This window comes from Phalangium opilio, unplaced genomic scaffold (genome assembly GCF_054372755.1).
Source record: "Phalangium opilio isolate 3A_F unplaced genomic scaffold, DU_Popi_V2 ptg000329l_1, whole genome shotgun sequence".
NCBI lineage: Eukaryota > Metazoa > Arthropoda > Arachnida > Opiliones > Phalangiidae > Phalangium > Phalangium opilio.
This window is the reverse complement of record NW_028324226.1, coordinates 253,675-275,862: the sequence shown is the minus strand read 5'-3', so window position 1 is coordinate 275,862 and position 22,188 is coordinate 253,675. Positions and strand designations below refer to the sequence as shown.

At 35.3% G+C, this 22,188-nt stretch overlaps 1 protein-coding gene across 6 annotated transcripts in view; it reads left to right on the top strand.

The window, feature by feature from the left end:
- LOC149610136 (glycine receptor subunit alpha-2-like) overlaps positions 1–22,188 on the top strand; it is a 157,682-nt gene that overhangs the window by 114,726 nt on the left and 20,768 nt on the right. For all 6 annotated transcript variants that reach the window (XM_089858975.1, XM_089858973.1, XM_089858972.1 and 3 more), the window contains 2 exons: positions 15,634–15,739; positions 21,108–21,187. In XM_089858975.1, the coding sequence (XP_089715101.1) occupies positions 15,666–15,739; positions 21,108–21,187 (154 nt within the window). In that variant the 5' untranslated portion in view covers positions 15,634–15,665. The remainder of the gene's footprint in view (positions 1–15,633; positions 15,740–21,107; positions 21,188–22,188) is intronic.

Here is a 22,188-nt window from a genome sequence, read left to right as displayed (position 1 = left end):
CATGAGAGAAATTGAACGCATTCAATCCCAAATTTAAATCCGATGGACTTAGGGTTTGAAAATTAACCCTATAGCTGCCCAAAAAGGCTTAAGAATTAAGCTTTAAATCAAGATAAAGATCCCCTATTCTAAAATTGAAGTTTTTATATATGTACTTTATTTATTTAAAATTAATTCATACATGACTGACTCCTTTTGATGAAAATTAACCCTTCTTTTAGAATTAGTTCAAAGTAATAATTACCTTTATTTAATTAAAATTTTAAGTTTGTTTTGCAATTTTCGCCTTCTTTAATTTCGATTTAAATAACCTTAATTTGCCTTAAGCTTTTTAAATAAGTTGGCAGAAAAATAAAAATGTAAAACAAATATAATTTTATCAAGAAGTGATATCTAGTTCATTAGGGAGAAGGTGTAAATTGGCCGCATTTCTAGCTTTATCTCCAGTCCAAACGTAGGTCCGGAGTTAATCCCTGCCTCTAAATTACAACCGCAGCATCTCATTGGTTCTTGAAAACTCACGTCAGCAGCGCGACGCGAATGACGAAAATTACAGTCATATTTTCCGACTGAGGAGAGGCAAAATAGCCCGGCCTCCTTTTACGTCCCCCCCCTTGTATTTTTAAAGGGGGACTGGGACTATGACGCGAGAATACTTAGGCATCTTAAACCTTCTCCCTAATAAACTAGGTATCACTTCTTGATTTTATTTTAGAACTATATTTTTCTATAGGACTACTTTTAAATCAATGAGATATCAATCCGCGTTGATTTGCAACATCCTTCTTTTTGAACGAATCTGTTCAAACATTGATTTTTGTCAAAAGACGAAAATTTTCGAAGCCTCGAAGCTAAAACGGAATTCATTTCCAGTCTAATTCGAGAGAGAGAGAAAAAAAATATTCGTCTAGAGAATTGGGTCCCCGCTATTTATCAACTTGAGCTACGCTAGACTAAATTTCGAATATTGTTACAGTCAATTTTTAAAGCCTAAACTAGTCTAGGTTTGTATTTAAATGAAAATTATTGAAAGGAAATTTGTTACGTGGAATTAGAATAGTCCAACTGCAGCCTAGGGTTATTACTAGTTTGGCAGTTTACTGTGTAAACGTTATACAAAAGTGTTTATTTAGGCCTAAAGTTGTTTTTAAAAATAGGATTAGCTGAAGGATAAATTTGTAAGGGATTCGGAGGGATTGCATCATCGTTAAAAAATCATCTGATTGGTTGGTTTGCTGTTTGTTTATTAAAATTTTAATCTAGCTTAAGAAGGGAATGAGTATGTAATAGTAGACTATTTTTAGACCCAACGTTTGTGGCTTAATTAAGCCTAAATAACTCTCGAGCTTGGTTGGATTACTTGTTTCTAAATTTCCTTTTGGATTTTTGACCCCAGTTTGATCCTAACAATTTTAGGCCTTATGTCATTTTTATTTCTGAAATTTAAAACCCTTTAAAATAAGAATCTCAGAGAGAATCTTCCTTTTTCTTAATTATGCAAAGTGTAGGTGTTTCATGAAGAAAACTAAAAAATATATACAGAGTGTTTATGATAAGTCTGCCATAGATTAAAGGGTGTGTTCTTAGGGTCAAACTGAGTGGACAATGTCAAAGAACATGCTGGGGTCTCCAGAGATATGCACTCCCAAACATTGATGTTCTTTGGAACTTTGCACGAAGTTTGACCCTAAGTACGTTTCCTTTAATTTATGGCCGACTTATCAGAACCACCCAGTATTTAGGCTAGAAGCGATTCTAAGATCCCACGCGCTTTTTTTGGCGCGGTAATACCCTAATTAAATTTTTTCCTACCTCTCCATTAATTTACCTTTTTTTATATATAAGACACCCTAGAGACAGTTTTCATTTCCATTTTTAATTAAACAAATATTTTTCCTTTGATACAAACCTTGATATTCAAGACTTATTTTTTTTGTACTGAAATAACCACAGTTGCAAATTAAAGAAACTTGAATAATAAAATAAGTTTTTTCTATCAAGTGATATTGAGACCGAGCCTGTGGCTTAATTGTTTACAGGTGAAAACCTCGATTCCGTTTTCTTCCTATTTACTTATTTATTGAATAGTAAAATCTACAAATAGGTAATGTGTACTCTAAAGGGGCTTGAGAAATCCACCCCCCCCCCGTTTCTTAACTTTAATTACACTTCAGTTTTGCCTGTAATTTGTTATTACAGAATCTCCTGCATGCATACTGGCTTGCAACTGAATAAGCACTGAATCGAACAGAATTTTCCAAGCTTTTCAGTCTGTTGTAGATAGAGGTTGAATTGCACTCGTAAAATGACCGGCAACATTTGTCCTCACACTATTTGTACTTCAAGAAATAAGGTCTTTGCGCGAGAAAGAATAGAGTTGTCTCAGACGCCTTGGTGTGACGCCATGCTATTTGCTCATAGAACCAAAGCGGACCAAACATGGCCGCCCACTGCCAAAGCTAAGCCCGTGACGTTTTATCTAGGTACTGACGTCACAACTGAGATATCTCTATTAAAGGTTAGGCCAAGGGTCAAGATTGCGCATTTTATGTCAATATGATTCATAAACACGTGCATTTCTTATCCACTTTATTTTTTTTTTCTTTGAGTAAATTTGGCTCGTGAAATCTCCTAGAAAAAGAAAGCTACGGATGTCTTTGTCATAATTAATCCCGTCTTTTGAATTATTTCGTAAAAAATATCTAGAAGTCGGGTATCACTGTAGCAGGCAGTCTTAATTGAGTAGCTAAGCCTCGGCATGCGTGAAGATAGAAAACATTGTTGCTACCTAATTGAGAGGCTGAAGAGTCTTAAGCTTTAGCGTCATATGTCAGAATAAAGCTTGTTACTACCTTCCGGGGCTGAATCATTCGAGCGGAAAACATAGGGAACATAAGGTGAGGCCGTCAGAGAATACGGACGGTGTTTGTTAAAGGGACTGTGAAGAGGGCATCTGCGGTTTGGTAAAAAATATTCGAAATGCGTCAGAGGCACCAGGTCTAAAGACTGCACATCAGGGTTCATACAAACCTTGAAATGGCAGGGAAACAAATTTAGGGAAGACTCGAGGGAATTTGATAGTTTTTAGTTAAGTTGAGGGAAAACTCAGGGAAATTTGTGTGGCTTGAGTAATGTTTCCCTGAAGAGGATGCTCCACCTAAAAATAACCACTCCTGTAGTTTTTACTCCAAAAAACACTCCTGCCAGTTAATAGGTGGCCTTGTGCCTGGAAATATATGGGAAAAACCTGGCAATGTCAGGGAATTCGGTTTTCATAAAGTTGTTTGAATCCGTGCACATGGAGTGGGACTGAAAGCTTAGTCCTTGTTTCCTCTGCCAATTCCCCAAGTTGCTAGTTTTCGAAATAATTCGAACTCTATTTGAACCACGCCTCTCCTCGGTCACGTGCCACTGATGTATTTAAAATAATTTTTACCCACCCACCGATGCCTTCTTTACAGTTCCTTTAATAACACTCCCTAAATAAAAGTAGTTCTTTCCATGCTAGACAATTCCATGGTTGTATCATAGCCTAGGGTATTTGGGAAATGTGATGTTAACACTTTTCATATAGTGAAAGTAGAATTGTATTTTCGAATCAGTGTCGCTTTAGACCACCATATTATTCTTTAGAAGCCTTGGTCTAGGAATGCTTTAAGCCTTTGCTTGTGGTATCACGTGACACGATAGAATGACTTGGCGTAATATTTTCGCGTTTATACATTTCTGGTCGGGTAAAAGCTATGCCTGAATATCTTTGCTTCCCCAAGTGGTTTCAATAATAACGACTCGACTCGTGTAGGAAGGAAAATTCCCCAGTCCTGAAAGAATTTGCAAAAATATATTATACGCAAGATTACATTACAAATACAGGGTGTAGTAGCTAAGCTATTTCAGTCGGTACATACTACTACTATATTAGGTGGAAAAACATTACAATGATTAAAAAAGGATATTTTTCGGATAGCTAAATCACTCTCTATCGCATTCTGAATAAAGTATATGTATATATTTATATGTTCTCTAGAATATGATATACTTTTGGGAGGTATACTCTAACTCCCGTGCACCATCACCAAAGGATTGCTGAAATACATTTATTTCCTGGAAAAGAAAATTGCATATTTTCTTTCTTCCGAAAAATATAATAATTTTTGTCTTTGTATTCAAAGTGCTTTTTGCAACAACTGAAATTACTGCTCTCAATAATGCCAGTGCCAGATTCAATCTTAATTCCTATAAATAAACAGAATCTTTATTTATTTTATTTTTTATTTATTTATTTATTTACAAGTAACGTATGTAAATAAATCCCCTTTTTTTGGTTTTGAATTGTATTTCTATTTTTAATCGAAAGAGTGTTTATTTGCTTTCGAATTAAGTCAAAGATCGTTCGCTCTTTTTAGAAAGTCAGTAGAATATTTCAAATATTCACTGTCGATCCCTCAAAACTTACTCATTTCAAAATAATTATTTCATGATAAAATGTTTTCGGAAAATGGAATTGTTCTTAAAAAACGTAGATATGCAATTTTTTGAATAAATTTAGAGGGAATAGATCGATTAACAGTAAAGTCAGTTGATAGAATTATATAGTGATTAAGGATTAAATTAATAATAATAATTAAAGAAAAATTGCAATATCTGAACTTCAGTCAATTGATAAACCTCAATCATATCGTTTGTTTTTTCGGCCTTGGTCCAAACCAAGACTTTTTTGTATAATATATCAATTGGAACCATGTTTCTATCGACAATAGGACACTACGCGTTATGTTTTCCCACGAAGTACTGGGAAGGACCCCCTATTGGACGCCTAGTACCACCTGACGTGTTCGTATAAGTACTTAGCGAGAAAGCCTAAAGTGTAGTCCAGCAAAGATGAATATGTGTAACGTCCCTGAAAAATTTCAGAGAACTTTTATTTATATTTACTAGTAAAAATTATGTTTAACTTGCGTACCTGAGTTTTAAGCCAATTACTTAATATTACACAATTTTCAAAGGCCCTGCCTTCCATCGCTTTAATAGCTAATTGCTTTTACTAATTATATATTTTTTTTCTCGTAACTTTCAACTTTAGTGGTATCAATTTTCCATTAAAGTATGTTTATTAAAAATTGTTTTTGCTTAAGTGCATGGTCCCTTCCGAGAAAATCAAACATTCACTGCTCAGTTTAATTCCAAGAATTTTTCGTGGTTAGCCAAACTCAAGCATCTAGCAACGTTGTTGTTTGCTATTAATTTTCCTTTTTTTATTGAGTTTAAATTGAGAGAACCCTTTAGTCTTTTTACTGCACAAATTTCTTTGATTTGAAATCAATCTGCTTTCTTTTGTTTAGTTTTTGTTTTAATTTCAAGTCAATTAACTGAAAAAATTAGAAATTATTACATCAAAGAAATTTTATTAATATTAAATCACAATTAAAATAAAAAAATACTTAAGAAAGTTTTAAAATTGAAACAAAAAGAAAAATTGCTGTAGTTATAGTGGAGAGAAGAGATTTTGGACAAATTTTTGTTTCGTTCTGAAATGCAATTGCTCCCTCTAGTCTTATCGAAACCTTTAACCTCGAGAAATAATGGATTAGTTCGGAGAAGAGTTAGCTGTGATTTGTAATGATGTCACGATCACCAAAAGTCTTTCGTCTCGAGCTTGAACTTTGACATCTCATTGTCGAACAGAATGTGAAAGTGTCAGAAATTTAGAATTCAGCAATTGGCCTCTTTTTGTTGCTGTTCGAATTACTCGAAAAGTCCAAACGTTTTAAGTTGTAGAAATAGGCTTAGATGAGTAAATAAATTTTCCAGTAACTGATGTAGAATTCCTTGTAGAACCTTTTCCCTACCAGAGGAAGTTTAACTTGAAAGGCAGAGAAGGGACCGCAAAACTCAATTGTACATAGTGGGGCCAGGGATAGATTTAATTTTAGAAGTAGGAATGGAGAACAGAGTAAGTGCGCGCGTCAAAGTCCGGGACCCCCTTCCACGGGACGGAGGGTATGAAAGAAAAGGTGGATCATAGCGACAGAGGTAAAAAGGAATTACGTATTTTTCGCCGTCCCCGTCAGCAACGTCATCAAAACGTAGTTTAATTGAGCCAATAAGATAATTTAAACTTTTCGTTACGTGTTGGAGGGAGGGGCTCTATACTGGGCTCTAAGTTGGACTGAAGTAAATACTAACCGTTCTCCATTCCTACTACTAAAATTAAATCTATCCCTGGTGGGACCAAACAAACGTGAAATCTAATGTTTTTACTTCACTATTTGTTACATTTTTATTGTTCAGTTGTAGATTATTATTTGGTCACCCGGGGTTAAAGTTCATTTGTTAGCGAGGTCACGGATGAGATTTTTCGATTGCTTTTGACGCGTCCGATTCTCATATATCAAAACTAGTCCGGTCTGCCCTGCACTCGTTTCTCATAGCGTAAACCAAGCACCGGACATGGGTGTCTAAAATCCTGTTGAAAAGAGAAGAGAGGCAGGTTGGGGTACGGGCTTATGTAATTCAAAATCAATAATTCCACGGGACACTGACTGCTCGGGGTTCCTCCTTTCCCCCTTTCCGCACCTACCAGGATCAAAGATGTATATAGAATTCCCGCCGTTTCTAGTGTCCTTGCCTGTTCATTTTCGCGCCTCTTTTTCCCGCCAAAAACCAATCTTTCAATTGTTGTATAAATTCATTTGGAATATAAAAAAGAAAAAATAATTGAGTATCGTTTTAGTTGAAAGATAATTTAATCACGGCTTATTAAATTCGTTGGTTTTAGCTAGATACTTTAATGTTGTTTATAATTAGGCAGCGGCTTAGCAGTAGAAAATCTGACTTGGCTCGTATTGGGAGGAGTATTTAAAGAATGTTTCATCTTTTAAAGCAGAACATAAACTAATTATTTAGGCCTAATTTAGACCACTTTTATGTTGATTAGAGTTAGGCTTACCAATTGAAACTACAGGTTTATCTCGTAGGAGGTATATTGGAAGTTTTTTTCACCTATTAAATCATGGCAGACGAAACCAATTAACATTTGGCCTATTTTAGACCACTTTCATGTTGATTAGATTTAGGCTTAAAAGTAGAATCACAGGTTTAGCTCATATGGAGGTATATTGGGTTTTTTTTTTCACCTATTAAATCATGGCATAAACTAATTAAAATTAGGGCTATTTTAGACCACTTTTAGGTTGATTAGAATTAGACTTAGAAGTATTGGGAGGTTTTTTTTTCACTTATTAAATCATGGCAGAAACTAATTAACTTGAGGCCTATTTTAGAATTTAGACCACTTTTATGTTGATTAGAATTCGATTTACTAGTAGAAACGATATGGAGATACTTCGTTCACTTAAGACAATTATAAATTAGTACAGAAACTAATTAGCATTAGGCATAGCATTCCTTAGACCACTTTATAATATGAGCTTCACTATATATTTCATAAAATCTTAGGTCAAAAACCTTTGGGAATAATAAACCTAGATATGATATCATTTTATTATGTAGGAAAATAAAACTAGAAACAATCTCGATCCTGATTCAACCCAAACTTTGTTTTAACAAACTCTTTGATAACATTATTCTCTGATACAAGCACACTCTAACTCTCTTTTGATAAGGTTTACAACTATAACCTAGCTATAAAACGTTTTCTTTAAGTTCTGATTTTCCTATCAGAGTATACTCTACCTCCATATACAGTTCTGATAAAAACCAAAACAAACCCCAAGGTTTTTGTTCGTTTTATTTTCTCTAAGCCTCGTTTTCTACACACACAGTTCGAATTGTCCCAATAACATTTCTCTGCTTATATAACCCTTGCCCAAACCACGAGCAACCTTATCTTTAGCTATTATATAAAGAACAATCCAAAAATTCCAGAAAACGACCGCACGGCCGATTGCTTTTTACAACTTTTTGCCTTACGTTAATGGTTAGGCTTAACTGAGAATATGCTCCCCAACTATAATAAGATTGAAGCGAAAACCAGCCCATTTTTTTACATTTTCAAAGTAATTCTAGGTAAATGTGGCTTGCTAGAACAAAACGCATTTTTGAAAGAGAGAGCGAGAGAAAGAGAGAGAGAGAGGAAAACCCAATTTTCCTTTTCATGTCCTTCTCTCTTCTAAGCCTAAATTTTGATGAGGTATTTCGGTCTCAATCTGTATGGATATTATACCTCAGCTTCCGTTATAACGCTATTAAAGGCGGGAATGAAAGTACACGTGGTTAATTTTGAAAAAGTCCCTCGTGAAACAAATCTCACGCTGTCTGTTAATTAGACTATTTTATTTTAAATCTCGTGCGGGTTCATTTCGGCACGAGACCCACGCTTGCGTTTCTAATCCCTATAACAAGTGTTCATCTTAATACTGTGAATGACTTTAAAGGCTGGGAAGGTTAATGAAATGATAAGAAGTTCAGTGTTTTATTTTATTACCTCTTTCATTCTGAACAAAGACTAACTTTTCCTTTTAGTTTTCGTACTGCCTTTTTCAGTGGCTTGCGGTCCATTAAGGTATTTATTTATAGATATATATATATATATATATATAAAAAACTATATATAGTACTTTCTTTCTTCATTTTAAATACTTAATAGGACCATGAAAGAGTCCTGCGATATCGTTCGTAGCAAATACGTGCTCAGGCCTTTTTTTTTTTTTTTTTTTTATAAGAAATTGCGGTAGATATAAAATATACACAAAGAGAAATTTGATTTATTTCCTTTAATATGGATTTAAGTTTTAATCCCTTTCTTGTTTGCCGACGTTAGGTTTAAAATGTTTTTTTTTTTATATTGGAATCTCTCTGAAGGAGAACATTCAATTTTAAGATTAAATAAATAATAATGAAAAATACGAAACTTTCCTTTCAACCCCCTCATTTTACGTTTATAGATAAAATAATTGAATTTATAGTTTATTATATAAAGTAAGGGATTATATAGATATATATAAGTAATTCTAACGTTCAGTGAGAGCAATGTATTACTGAGATTAAGGTTCAATCTATTTTAACAATCTGTTTCATAAACACTTGGAAAATTCGATACATTTTAATATTGCAAGGAAAAAATTGTTTTTCTTTATTATTTAACGTCTTTGCGGATTTATAAGCACGTGCGAGTTTACCTTTGGCGCGAAAAAAAGCGCGTGAAAGAAAAAGGCGCGAAAAAATGGCGGGATTGGAAAAAAGCGCGTGGTATAAAAAAGGCGGGAATGGGGGATATAGGCGCGAAAATAGCGTGTGGTATGGTGGAAAGGAAAATAAAAATGTCGCTCTAGAACGTGCAAGCACGATTAGTCATTTTGACATAAAAGCGAGTTAGAAGAGCCCAGGTACTTTCCACGGTGCTTCACTCTTAGTTTGAATAATTAATGAAGGGACAAAGTCTCGCGTCATCAATATTTCACAGAGTAGACTAAAGTACCGCGTTGCAAAATTTATCAGTGTCTACATGCATCGTTTTGCGCTTTGATATCCTTATCTTTTAAGGAAGGTTTTTTTTTCTCTCTCCCTGGAGTTGGATATCCGAAGTTTACCAAACAAATCAATGATTTAAAAAAAATCAGGAAAAAAAAAGGGAAGATGAAAGCATACTATATTTTTTGTTGACTTTAAACCACCTCAGAATATTTTTCGTTGTTGTTTTATTTGATTTTAAAGCACTCTTGATACCTAATATTTGAATTCTGTATCATCATTTGACAGCAATATCAATACCTTTGGGACTCACGTTCTTAGTGTCAAGTAACGTCGGTGTTTCTGAAATATAGGTGTAAATTTCCCTTACTAAGAAATTGAGAAAGATATTGGAAAAATCTATTTGAAATGAGTTTGAAGTTTCTCAAAATTTCCGAATTTGCGTATACGATAAGAAAATTAAATTCCAGATTTATTTATTTTTAAGGGATGTATGCAGTGGCTTTAATATTAACCGAGAAACCGTCTGGTAGACCTACCTAAAAATAGGCTTAGAAAAAATAGGCTATTTATATTATTCATTTAATATAAATAAAAACTGGTATGTATTTTTGTTCTTTATAGGCACAGTCACATTCTTTATTTTCCAAATTTTTTTAACCAAAAGGAGCGTTTATATCAGCAACACCAAGGGAAGAAGTTGTTTAGTTGAGTTATTTTCAAGGTTGGGTCAAGGTGAAGAATCCCTAGCCATTAATCCTGTTGACCTATTCTTGACCCGTCACATTTTAGCTTTATGATTGACCCCTAATTTAACATCTTTTTATTGAAATTGAAAGTTTCAATAGTTACAAGTTTCTAAACAACTACATTATGCAAGTATTTCACGTACACGTGAACCCAAAGGCTATATCTCAGAATTTCATGTCTAGACAGGAAACTCTTCTTGGTTTCTAATCCCTTATAAAACCCCTGACAACGACGGATAGCATATAGGTAGTATATTATAAAAAGGCTTAGGTTTTCAATTCAAATATTGACTTCTTTTTCCTCTTTAGTTATTCTCATTTTAATTAAAATTTACAATAATTAAATCAAGTTTAATATGGATTAGAGAGAATCGTTTCCTGTATTCGGTAGCGGCTGTAAATGACGTATTAATCTTTAATCTTGAACCGTTAATACGTTAGTGTCGTTAGCATATCCTCCGAATTAACAACGCTTAGCCTATTCGAGGAAGCGGAACTCCGAACTCGTGCTGTTTTACGCATGCGTGATAGGCCTATTCGCCCAGTATTAATTTTAAAAGCTGTTCTGTTTAAAATGCGAAACTTAGTTTAAATTAAGGTTTAATCACGCGTCGTTAAGAAAGAAAGGCCCTATAAAATCCACGCGCGCAAATGTTTAAAGCTCGTGCCTTGGTTTGCAGTGCGCGTGCGTAAATAGCTTTATAAATCTCGTAATGTGGTTTCTTTTTTCTTTAGAAAATTTAACGCCACTTTGGCTAGGTCTCGTGACCTTTTAAATTTCAAATTCCGCCCAACAATATTTACCGAAACAATTTATTCATATTTATTTTACATCAAAATTTTATTTATTCCATCCTTGTTTTTTATGGGATACTGTGGTAAAGGAGGTCAAACACGTATTAGACCGCAATCTTTTTCTGTCTCAAATTTCCTTGCTTTTATTTATTTTATTTATAAGTTGGAAGCCCGCAAAAAAACAATACGTGTTTTTAAAGGCAGTTGAGCAAAATTCTTAAATCTTAGTTGGTCTATTTGCAGTTGATCAATTTATTTGAAAAGCTATAGCAGCAAAGAAATCCGTTGTTTCCTTGTCAGCTCCTTGTCAGCCGTAGTGATATTTTTGTTACTTTTTAGGACGCCATTTTCCAATATGGCGGGAAGTTAAATCCCCAAAAGTTTACCATAAAGCCCCTCTATAGGATATCGCAAAGAAGTGTGCTAAATATTAATGAAATTGGTTGAAATCTGCAGAAGTTATTTCATAAAGAAGAAATTTTACATGCCTGGACGCCATTTTTGAAGATGGCCGCTGATCCTTAATATCTTTCTTAGGGATTACCTATAATTTAAGAATAACGTCCCTGCAAAATTTCAACCTCCTAGCTAAAGCGGTGTGGCGGGTAAAACGTTTTACAGGGGCCGTACGATTAACGTGGGATCGTTTCACCCTGGTGGGTTGCTTCACCCTGAGCATGCGTGTGCAGCGGGTGAAACATTTCTACAGGGGCCATCTCACCAGTATTTGGGTTTTTTGTTTGTTTCATATTTTGCGGCTGTATAATTTTGTATATTTATGTATATTCCATTAATTTTATTGTTATGACGTGATTCTTTGTCCTTAGCCAATTTGGTTCGATATTGCTATTGATATTGTTATTGTTGGTATATTTGCTTTTACAAATTTTGTATATATTTTTTTGGACCTGTGAACCCCTTGTGGGTTCCTCCCTGATTCAAAAGGGATTTTTAGGTCAATCAAACATTCATTCATTCATAGGTTTAACATGGGACTGTTTCAGCCTAAATGTTGGCTTACCCAAATCACCCTAATGTTAAACTGAACGAAATATATTAATACATTTTAATTTAATAAAATATAGACTCGCAGTTGTTCGGACTGAGCGGTACTTCGCAGAAGTGTACTATTAATTGGGTAGAAGTTTGTTTACGCTGATACAGTAACGCGAATTACTATTTCCCTTGTTTTATAGGGATCAATCAATGTTTGGGGTCCCGTATCTCCGTAACTAAAACGTTGTAGACCCCAGCATGTTCTTTGACACTTCCCACTCAGTTTGACCCTAAGAACATATACCCCTTTTATTCATGGCAAACTTATCAGAAACACCCTTTATAGAATACCATTTTTACCAGTCTTTGGTAGTTACTAGTTTGCCTTTAAGGATGGTTTTTCCAAGTCTTTGTTTCCTCCATAAACATATATTTGTATGTAAGACTTGGAAATTCGCGATCAAAAACATATTTTTTTCGTATCGCAATCACGTTTAAAGTTTGCATTATTATTTGCGAGAAAAACGTAATTCATATCAAATACGTGCAAACCTTTCTTTATAAAATCGTTCTTGAAATTTATATTTTTTCGTCTCATTTTTATTTGAGTAAAAATACGGCAAAATTTTGTTGTTTTTCATTTTAAAATTTAAATTGACTAAAGTTTTGTAAAATACGGCAACGTTTATTTTTGTTTTTATTTTTAAATTTTTGGTAGATTTTTAAATCGTGGTAGATTTCCAGGAATAATCTCTAGCCTTAAGGTTTAAGGCAACGTTAGGCATTAGTTAATACGGTATGGTATTTATTTACATCCGGTTTTTAATATTTTTATCAATAATTCACAGCTTTCTGATATCGATTTCAAACTTAGCCTTTATTTGTATTAACTTTTCGCCGTTTCATTTGAATAAGCCTTGTCATTAATTAACTTATCCCTTACAGGCAAACTATCCAATAGAGTTTTCCTTATTTGTGTGTGTGTTTGACAGTATGTTGCAAGTCCGATAAAAATAAGTCTTGGATATTTCAAAGGGTCGCCTTTAAATAATCTGTAAAACTCAAAGGTACTACGATATTCTCTCCATCTCTCTCTCACTCACATAGATAAATATTTATCATTAACAGCTTCAATTTATTCTTTGACCAAGTACGATAAATATTTACGTTAACACTTGTCAACTTATTCTTGGACAAGCCTTGAAATTTACTTGGGATCAAAGGGTTGTTATGGGTTACCTAGCCTTTGATAGGGCTGTAAACTAACCCCGTTACCTTACATAGTTTTATCTTATTTTAATAAATCAACACCGGTCGTTAGATGGTCAATCACACCTGTCCAAACTATACTCCTTCCCCTATTTTATGTCTTAGCTCGTACTTCACTGACTTCTCTAAATGATAGCACCAAAACGCGACCCGCTCACGCGTCTCGCTAACTTCAGGAATTTTGACTATTTCATTTAGTAGTATTGAGGGGTCGAACACATCCCCCTAAATAATTTTAAAAATTCTAAAACATACTATGAAACGCCGTTAATTTATTTCCTCTTTGCTTTAAAATCCATTCGTATGTAGTTTCAAAATGCTAACTATACGTTGTTAAGAAGAAATTTAATAAACTATATTTAGGTATTGATGTTTGTCCAACCCCTCGACTGTATAGCGCGCGCTCCTAGATGTGCTTTAACGGCGGGTAATAGCGTAGCCTCTCTATTTGGCGCTCGATTTCTCTTTCCCGCGCTTTCTCTAAGATGAGAAATCTGTCCAATAGGAAAGGTGCCAAGAATTTGAATATAAAATCTCGCGTTTGAAGAGGACCTATAAGTCCCTGCTTTCCTAGGAAAATTGAAGTCTTTAACAATCTACTTGGCGAGGAGAGATGGGCCCGAGTTAGCTCGGGAGTTTGCAAAGGGGCCCATAAGTAGCTAGGATTAAAGACGACTCGAATATATATGTATCCGAAATCGGATGGGATGAGATGCTTTGATTGAATATTTAGAATGTCGTGTACGATGTCAGCTCATTTTCAAATTATATATTAACCTACTTCAGTTTCAATTCTCTCTCTCTCTCTCTCATTCTGTCTCTGATTAAGATATCAATATATCTTAAGACCAATTCAAGGTATAGTATTTGTATATAGAGTAATACAACAGCTGAAATTAATAAACTTATAAAAAATTTAAGATGACAAATTTTTATTAAATAAATTAATTTTGACTGAAAAATATATAATTTTTTTGCGGGGTATTGAACAGAGGGAAGGAGTTACGTTTCAGACTTTTCCTTTAAATCGTTATAATTAGAACTTTCCAAGTATTATCTTGTAGTGGACCTTACGTATTAGTATAATATCAGAATGCATGGTCCTCTAAATTTATAAAATGCTTGGGGCCTTTTTGGGCGCCCTATTTTTGCGATAGAATGGACCGTATAAATCTTTTACAAGTTGTTCCTTTTGTTATTTTAAAATTTTTATTTTTAAAACTTTAAATCCTCTCCAATTGTCACCGGGATTTCAAAAGATTTCAATTTAAGGCTTTCACCAAAAATTAAATTCATTTAAGCTTTGGATATGAGTTTAAATTTTGTAGTTTCTAAAATACACCTTTTATGTTTTGCATTTTCAAAGTTTCTCGGTGCTTTAATTTAATATAATTGTTATTGTTTACCTTTAACCTTCAAATATTTAATTTAAAGCTACCTTTTTTATTTTTATGAGGTTTTTATAAACTACAGAAATTTACTTGAAGTTTTAGAATTTTTTATTTTTTATCATCAAGTTTCTTTTAGATGAGGGCTGGAATGAATTTGGGTGCGCACCTTTGTATAGGGGTTTATTTAGGCTTAACAACTGTTACCAAGGGCGAAGGATAGTGTCCTGAATAGTAGCTGACTGCGATTGTGCAGGTTGTAGGCTAAGCTGTAGGAGAGAAAGAACACAAAGGACTTTGAAAGCAAAGCGTGTCTTGGGAAGAAGACGTTTTAAAATACAAAGCCCTTTGACAATATATCCCTCCGCACGCTTTTCTCCCGCCCTCAATCTTTCTCCCTTTACAATAGGAATTTTATACTAAATTCGTTTTGTTGAATTGAATGGAAAGATTCGAGTTAAATCCCTTTTATCCATGGACTCGGTACATAGGCGTACTTCTTCTTCCTCGAGGAACAATCTCAGTTACCAACGGTATTTACAGAAACCCACAGACATCAGACGACCGCGATCCACAATTGGTGGTGCGGCATATGTTTTTTTCGTTTTCGTTCTAGGGTTAGGGTTCTGGAACCACTATAGAAAATAGGTTTGCGAATAGAAGATATTTGAATCAAAAGCTTAGTCTCTTTTAACCATTTTCGGTTACAGTGTCACGAGGTCAACCTTGCCGGAAATGAACTAAAGGAGATTCAACCTAAAACCTCGTGTAATATCCGTAACTTCTATCTATTCCAGTACAATATTTTCTCTGCCGTAAGGAGGTTTTAGCGGCAAAATGTTTACTCAACTCTTAAAAAACTTTGGGGGTGTATCTGTGTAATAACTTTTGACGTTTTGAAACCGTGACGAAGTAAAATCAATATGTTAGGCCTAAATATGTTTAATATTAATGGAAATTTTTTGTATTCTGAGTCACAGTGTTTGTTTGTTTATCTTTGGCAGGTAGATGAAGTCTTCGCTTCGTGTGTCGAAGAATGCCATTCTCCTGTCCGCGCATTCCGCAGTGGGCGATGTTTGTCCTGTTTTGTTGGACATTGGATATCACCCGGTATGGTTTGTTTTGATTATTTAATTTTTTATTATCATAAGTTATAGTCATATTTGACGCTTAAAATATGGGACAAGGTGAAATTGATTTCCCGCCAAACTTACTGGTCTCCCTCGTCGTCTCCATAGAACCAACCCAACCCTTTCATTGTGTTATTTAATCTGAACTTCTGAAGCGTGCGCGCACCTACTTGGATATGTAATAGACAAAGCTGTACGTTTAAAAGCAGATACGATCTTGAAGTCCTTGTCGTAATACGTGACACTCCGAGCGACCGACTGTTAAGATAAGAAACAATTACAATCTTGGATGCTGCACGGGGAAAGCTTGATCGATTAATCACCAAGGGTGTCGCTAAAATTAAAGCGAGCGTCCCTCTTAGCTTTGTCGTTATTCTATAACAATAGGAATGTCTAGGGAACGTCTCTTGTAAAATCATATTATCCTATTTTCAATCCTGACTGGGTCGATGACTCAAAACCTTTCATAATCAATCAAGAATTGAATATATGTATTTAATTTGAAGTACATTATATAATTATAGCCTAAGCCTTCTTTAAATTTAAAGCGAGCGGAGTTTTAAAATTCAAAAGCAAAGGCTTAGCGAAAATTTAATGTATTCATAAAGCACGTGACATTAATCTCGCGCCAACAATTTTGTTAAAAGCGCGCGAAATATTACAAGTTGGGAAAACCAAAATATTACCTCTCCGAGTCAAGAGGTCTACTACTACAAACTAATTTACCTAGATATGGAATTATTTCTCTTTTTTGAAGTAAAAATTTACGAAATATTGAAGCAGTATTCCAAGCATAGCGAATAATACAGTAAAGCAGACGACATTTTACATCCAATAAGGATAAATCTTGGACACATGGAAATCAGTCAATGGGGAAAAGAACAGGGAATGAAGTGTACGCTTCAGCTGTTTACCGTATAATCTGATAGCTACATTCACAACTGGTCTGCAGTGTAAACACTATCGTCTCGTCTCACCTACACAATATTCTTAGTTTGCCAACATGAATGTTAACGTTAAATAACACCAAAGCTAAATTATAGCTAGACGCACTAATAGTCAATGCGCACCATAAAGAGAATAAAAAGTCTGTAGCTACTACCCGTTTACCATTAGCCCTTTTACTATTCTAATTGCCACCATGATCTTTTCTTCTATTATAAAATCTTAACCTGATTATTTAATAGTGTATTTAACTTTCGGCTCACTCTGAACCGTTGATGTCTCTTCATTTCAGACACGAAAATCAAAGCCCAAAGTTTACTTCACCTCAGGCCTCAATTATTTACTCTTTGTTTCACTAAGACTATTGCGGATGATACTTAATATACCCGCCGGAGTCTAGGTCTTAGTTTTCTTCATGAAATCACTAAACCAATGATTATTCTATATTCAGATGTAGTATAGCTTAAGTAATATATAAACAGCCATTTCAAATAACAATTCTAAAACAAATCTTTGGAATATCAAAATGAAACAGAGCTTTAAAGCTACAAAAGTACTAAATGCATCATAATTACGAAAAATACTTCCACATATTCACTTTATATTATGGAAAAAGGGAATATTAAGGTTCTGTATGATTTCTTAACACATCAACACAAGGCTAACTGCTAACGCGACGCACTAGTGTAACAATGGACGGACACACACAGACAAAAACATAGACTGCTTTTTAACTCTTTCCGTATTAATTTTGAGTTGAGAAACAAGATTATCTTTAATATTTAAATAAATATAATTATTTTTAATTATTTTAATCTTCAATAATTAACATTAATAATAGTTAAATCGTTTAAAATAAAGTTATACCTATTATCATCTCAAACTTTGCTAATATTGACGTTTAAAGTGAAGGGTACCCCTCTTCCCGCTTTCTTCAAATTTTGGGGTATATATACGATTCGTTTCCATTATAATAGTAAGGAAAAACCGCAAATGCGAAAACCTTTGGTAGCGATCCTACCTTAGGGAGGCTAGACGTTTCTCGTAACCCTAGCTGATCGCCGCGTATATCCTAAAACCAAACGATGATAATGGAGTAGAAGCCAATGATACAGATTGGTGTCTATGTGGAATAGACGGAAGACCAGTGGATGGTGGTGTTAGAAGCCAGAATGTACAGACTGGTGTCCAAGTGGGATGGACAAAGATCAAAAGATGGTGGTGATTAGAAGCCAGTAAGTACAGACTGGTGTCCGTGTGGGATGGACAAAGACCAGAAGATGGTGGTGTGAGAACTCAAGTAGAGGAGCCATTTCCGTGACTGTGAAAGCAGTTCGGCAATGGCGAACACGTTTGCTCCGATTTGGAAACTGCGAACGCGGTCATGTGGGGTCTGACAGACAGACAGACAGACACACAGACACACAGACACGGCCGGTGTAATACCTCTCCGTGACGTCATCGTCACTCGGAGAGGTAAAAATTCAAACAAGGCTTAAAGGGAGGGTGAAGTAGAAAATCAAGTGATTTTTAATGATTCTTCTACTAATTCTAAGACCAGTCTGCATAGTGTAACATTCAGGAAATACTTCCGAATGATTTTAAAATTCAAATTAGGTTCAGATTTTAAGGATAATTTGAAATAAGCCCCTCCTTCCCATTGCGTAACGCCCTGCCTTTTTGTCTCGCGCCACGATTGTCACGTCGCGCGCAAATTTTATCAAATCTCGTGATAAATTTACGAATGGCTAAAAGTGCGCCTCTTTTTGGGGTAGAAAGAAACTAAAAATAGTAATTTTTTGGAAAAGGTGGCAATAAACAAGCTAGTTAGCCATAATTTGGAAAGGTAACAATAATTAGGGGTAAAAACATATTCTATTTAGTAAAATTTTGGAAAAGGGGAAATTTATTCAGTTGATAAAACTTGATAATAACAAAAAGAGGCGCACATTTAGCCGCTCATATAAATTTCATTCGACACGGAACGTGCCACGAGAATTTTGTTATTAATAAGGCAGGGCGTTACGAGACTGGTCGGAGGTCCTTATTGCAAATTATTCTTAAAATCTGAACCTAATTTGAATTTTAAAATCATTCGGAAGTATTTCCTGAATGTTTCACTATGCAGACTGGTTTTATAATTAGTAGAAGAGTGAATAAAAAATCACTTGATTTTCTACTTCACTCTCCCTTTAACGAAAATTTTAATTTAAGCCTTTGTAGTTAGCCTTTGATATAGGAGATACGTGCTTCAAGATGGAGAATATCTTACACTTATGATCCGTAAAATCATGGCACCGTAAGTCATCTGTCTCTTAGATAAGGTAGTATTTCTCGCGATGGTTTTTTTCTCGCTTCATCTCTGTTGTTAAAGTGGCCATTTCTCCAGGGCAAGGTGTTAAATTGTTGAGAAATCTGCCATCTCCGTATATATCCATTTTGGAGGTAGTTTAGAAAAAAGTGAATTCGGAGTTGTGATTTCTTAACCCTTTTTCAGGCTTGGTTTAGCTCGATAGTAGTTAGTCATTAATAAGGCGTTTTGCCCCATGACGTTAACAACGTTTTATACTGGAAGGTCAAGCCGTCCCCGTTAAGCCTTGGTTAACTCCAATAAAGTCTTATACGTAACGCTAGTCAGTCATTATTAACTCGATGACGTTAACTTCTTACACGCGGTCATTTTAACACTGCTACCCTAAGCCTAACTTGTTGCTCGCACTCTGGTTCTGTTGGGAATTGATGGTAACTGTAAAGGAACCAGCGGACCCCCTACGTTGTCAGACCCAACATATTAGGCGCGCTTTACTCCTGTACTTGATTGATGGATATTTTACCAGACGACAAAATGGCCTTGTTCTTTCTAGAATAAGAATGTTTCAAATCCGGGGGGCGGGGGGGAAGGGGAAAATAGGTTTTTGAAATTCAAATTTCGTCTGAAATGATATCTAGTAACGTTATAAAATTATTTTTATCCTCTATGAAAGGAATCTATATTCGAATGGAATCCAATCTCTAGGGATCTGTGTCTATTTTAGGAACTATTTTTTCTCTCTATGCTGGACCACACCACTCTGCTGTTCAGTTTTTCCCATGAGCGTTAACATTAATGTCCTTTCGACGTTTTTTATATATCCTGAAGTGCAATACAAACAGAATATATATATGAATCAACAAGCCCGTGTTGGTTTCCTTAGGTTTCGCGTCATTGTGGGCCTACCAAAGGCTTAGGAACTATCTCCTTGACATGTTTTTATTTATATTTTTTTATGGAGGAAAAATATATTAGGGTATGATAAAATATTCAAACTCTTAGGTACCTTAATATTTATTGAAATATTGCCAGAGACAAGAGACAACGGAATACCCTGTCTTGGTAATTTCGCTTCGCTCTTAAAAACAAAAACAGGTCCTTGTTCGTAGTACCATAAACAGTCTCCATCATTTGCTTTTTGTCCCAGCTACGACTCCTGTTTCCTTAACCAAGAATACATACAACTAATGGGAATCATTGCGCCACCATATCTCCCATGTTAATTTCTACGCCAGTTTTGTGGGCCGGGCTCGTAATTCTGACGTCTTTCTAACTGTGATTTATTGGTTGGTAGCAATGCATGGTGCAAGGCGCTGCGAGATAGATTATTCGCGACGAACAGTTCGTCATACATTATTTATCTTCACACAAAATCTGACTAGTTACGTTGGAAAATGGATGGATACACAATGAATCCTATTACTTGTATGCATTCTTCCTTCAACAGATAATGGGATCAAACCCCTTTCGGATATATCCATTTCATGATATTCTCGAGACAATACAGGGTGGAAACTTACCTTCGCCATGAAGGGACCAGGATAGAAAATACTCCCCTTAACACTTCAAATGGTATTATCAGACGTATATAATACTTCTCTTCGAGAGAAGTCTACCACAAAGAGGGGTATTTGTAACATGATTCTTCCCAACATCCCTTAACATTTTGTCCCACGTCAAGACAATCAAGGCTTGTGGGTTGATTGCTGAGGATTTAGTACCAAACAGTTAAAGAATTCACCCCACGGTGCGAAGCCCTTCTGAAGTTTGATGAGCAGGAGAGCAAACAAAAAGGTGCATGAGCCTTTGAAGAATCATGTTACATAACTGAAGTAACTATTAAGACGATACCCTTCTGGTATTATTAAATGAGTAATCGCAATGCCTTTAATTGAGAAGGTAGCCAAGTTTCCACCCTGTATACTGAATCAAAGACATCCAGAAAAACTATTGTTATTCATCTGTTCTGAACTTCTGACATATATCACTAAATCTATTCCATATATGCCAGTCTTAATATTTAATAAATAGGAAAGTGGTGTATGTCTTTGTTTACATTTAACTGAATATTGTTCATCTCGATTTGATATAGGCAGGAGATTCTGGATTTCGACCTGATTCTGCCGGACAATCCTCGAGACTACGACAACATGCAACCGCCCAAAGAGAACGGTCAGTTTTTCTAAGCCTTAGTCCGTTAGGGAAGAGTAAATTTTTTCCTTGCACGTTCTGTATAGTCAGGGATTTTGAAATTTGTTTTTGGCTTTTAAGGCCTACGAAAAAAAGTCTAAATAAAAAATTTCTTAAGAAACTGTAGGCGTACCTATAAATGATATGAGCACAATAGTCCGGCAGTGGTTCAGATGGTATATTCAGAAACCAAGTCCTCAAGGTGTTAGGGGGAAAAAAACTAGCGAGAAGCACTAAGCAAAAATAGATGAAAGAAAACCTTTTAAAGGTGAAATGAAGTTGCCGAACTACGTGCGTGGGTATAGACCATTTCAATGTAACTAAGAGGGAAAGACACGGAGGTATAACTTTATCTTCCACCTAGCTTTTTGGCGCCTGCGCTGTAGTCTTTTTGTATCATGAGAGGACGCAGAGACGGATGGCAATGTCCCGAAACTAAGGGATGCTAACTCTCTTTTTTACATCGAAAAGGTCTAGTTTTCAGACTAGGAGTATTTGTAACATTTTCACCAAGAGGCCAAGCTAATGGTGGGGTGGCGTAGCGGTTAGCGCTCTCGCCTCGCAGCAATAGGATCCCGGGTTCGATCCCGGACTGTGGCTCCGGATGAAAATCTGATGGGAACAAATCCTTCTGCGTAGAGTCATGAATCTATATAACTATAGTTATATAGATTCATGGTAGAGTTTGCAAGTTCTCTCCCCGCTTGTTAAAGGAGTTTTCCTCCGCGGTCTAACCCGGTTTCTCCTTTCCATCAAAACTTGCAGAGGTTAACGGTAATAGTTAGTATAGGGCACTGTCGGTTAGCTGTGGCATAGGGGCATTGTAAACAAGCCACAGGCTTAGTGTGGAAATCCATTCATAGGCAAAGCTTAGATTATTATATATATATATTATTAAATGATACTGCGCTTTGTCCGTCAAGTAGCCTGGCCTCCTGCAGTGTAAATGGTATCCATCCTCCTACTCTGAAAAGGTATAGTTT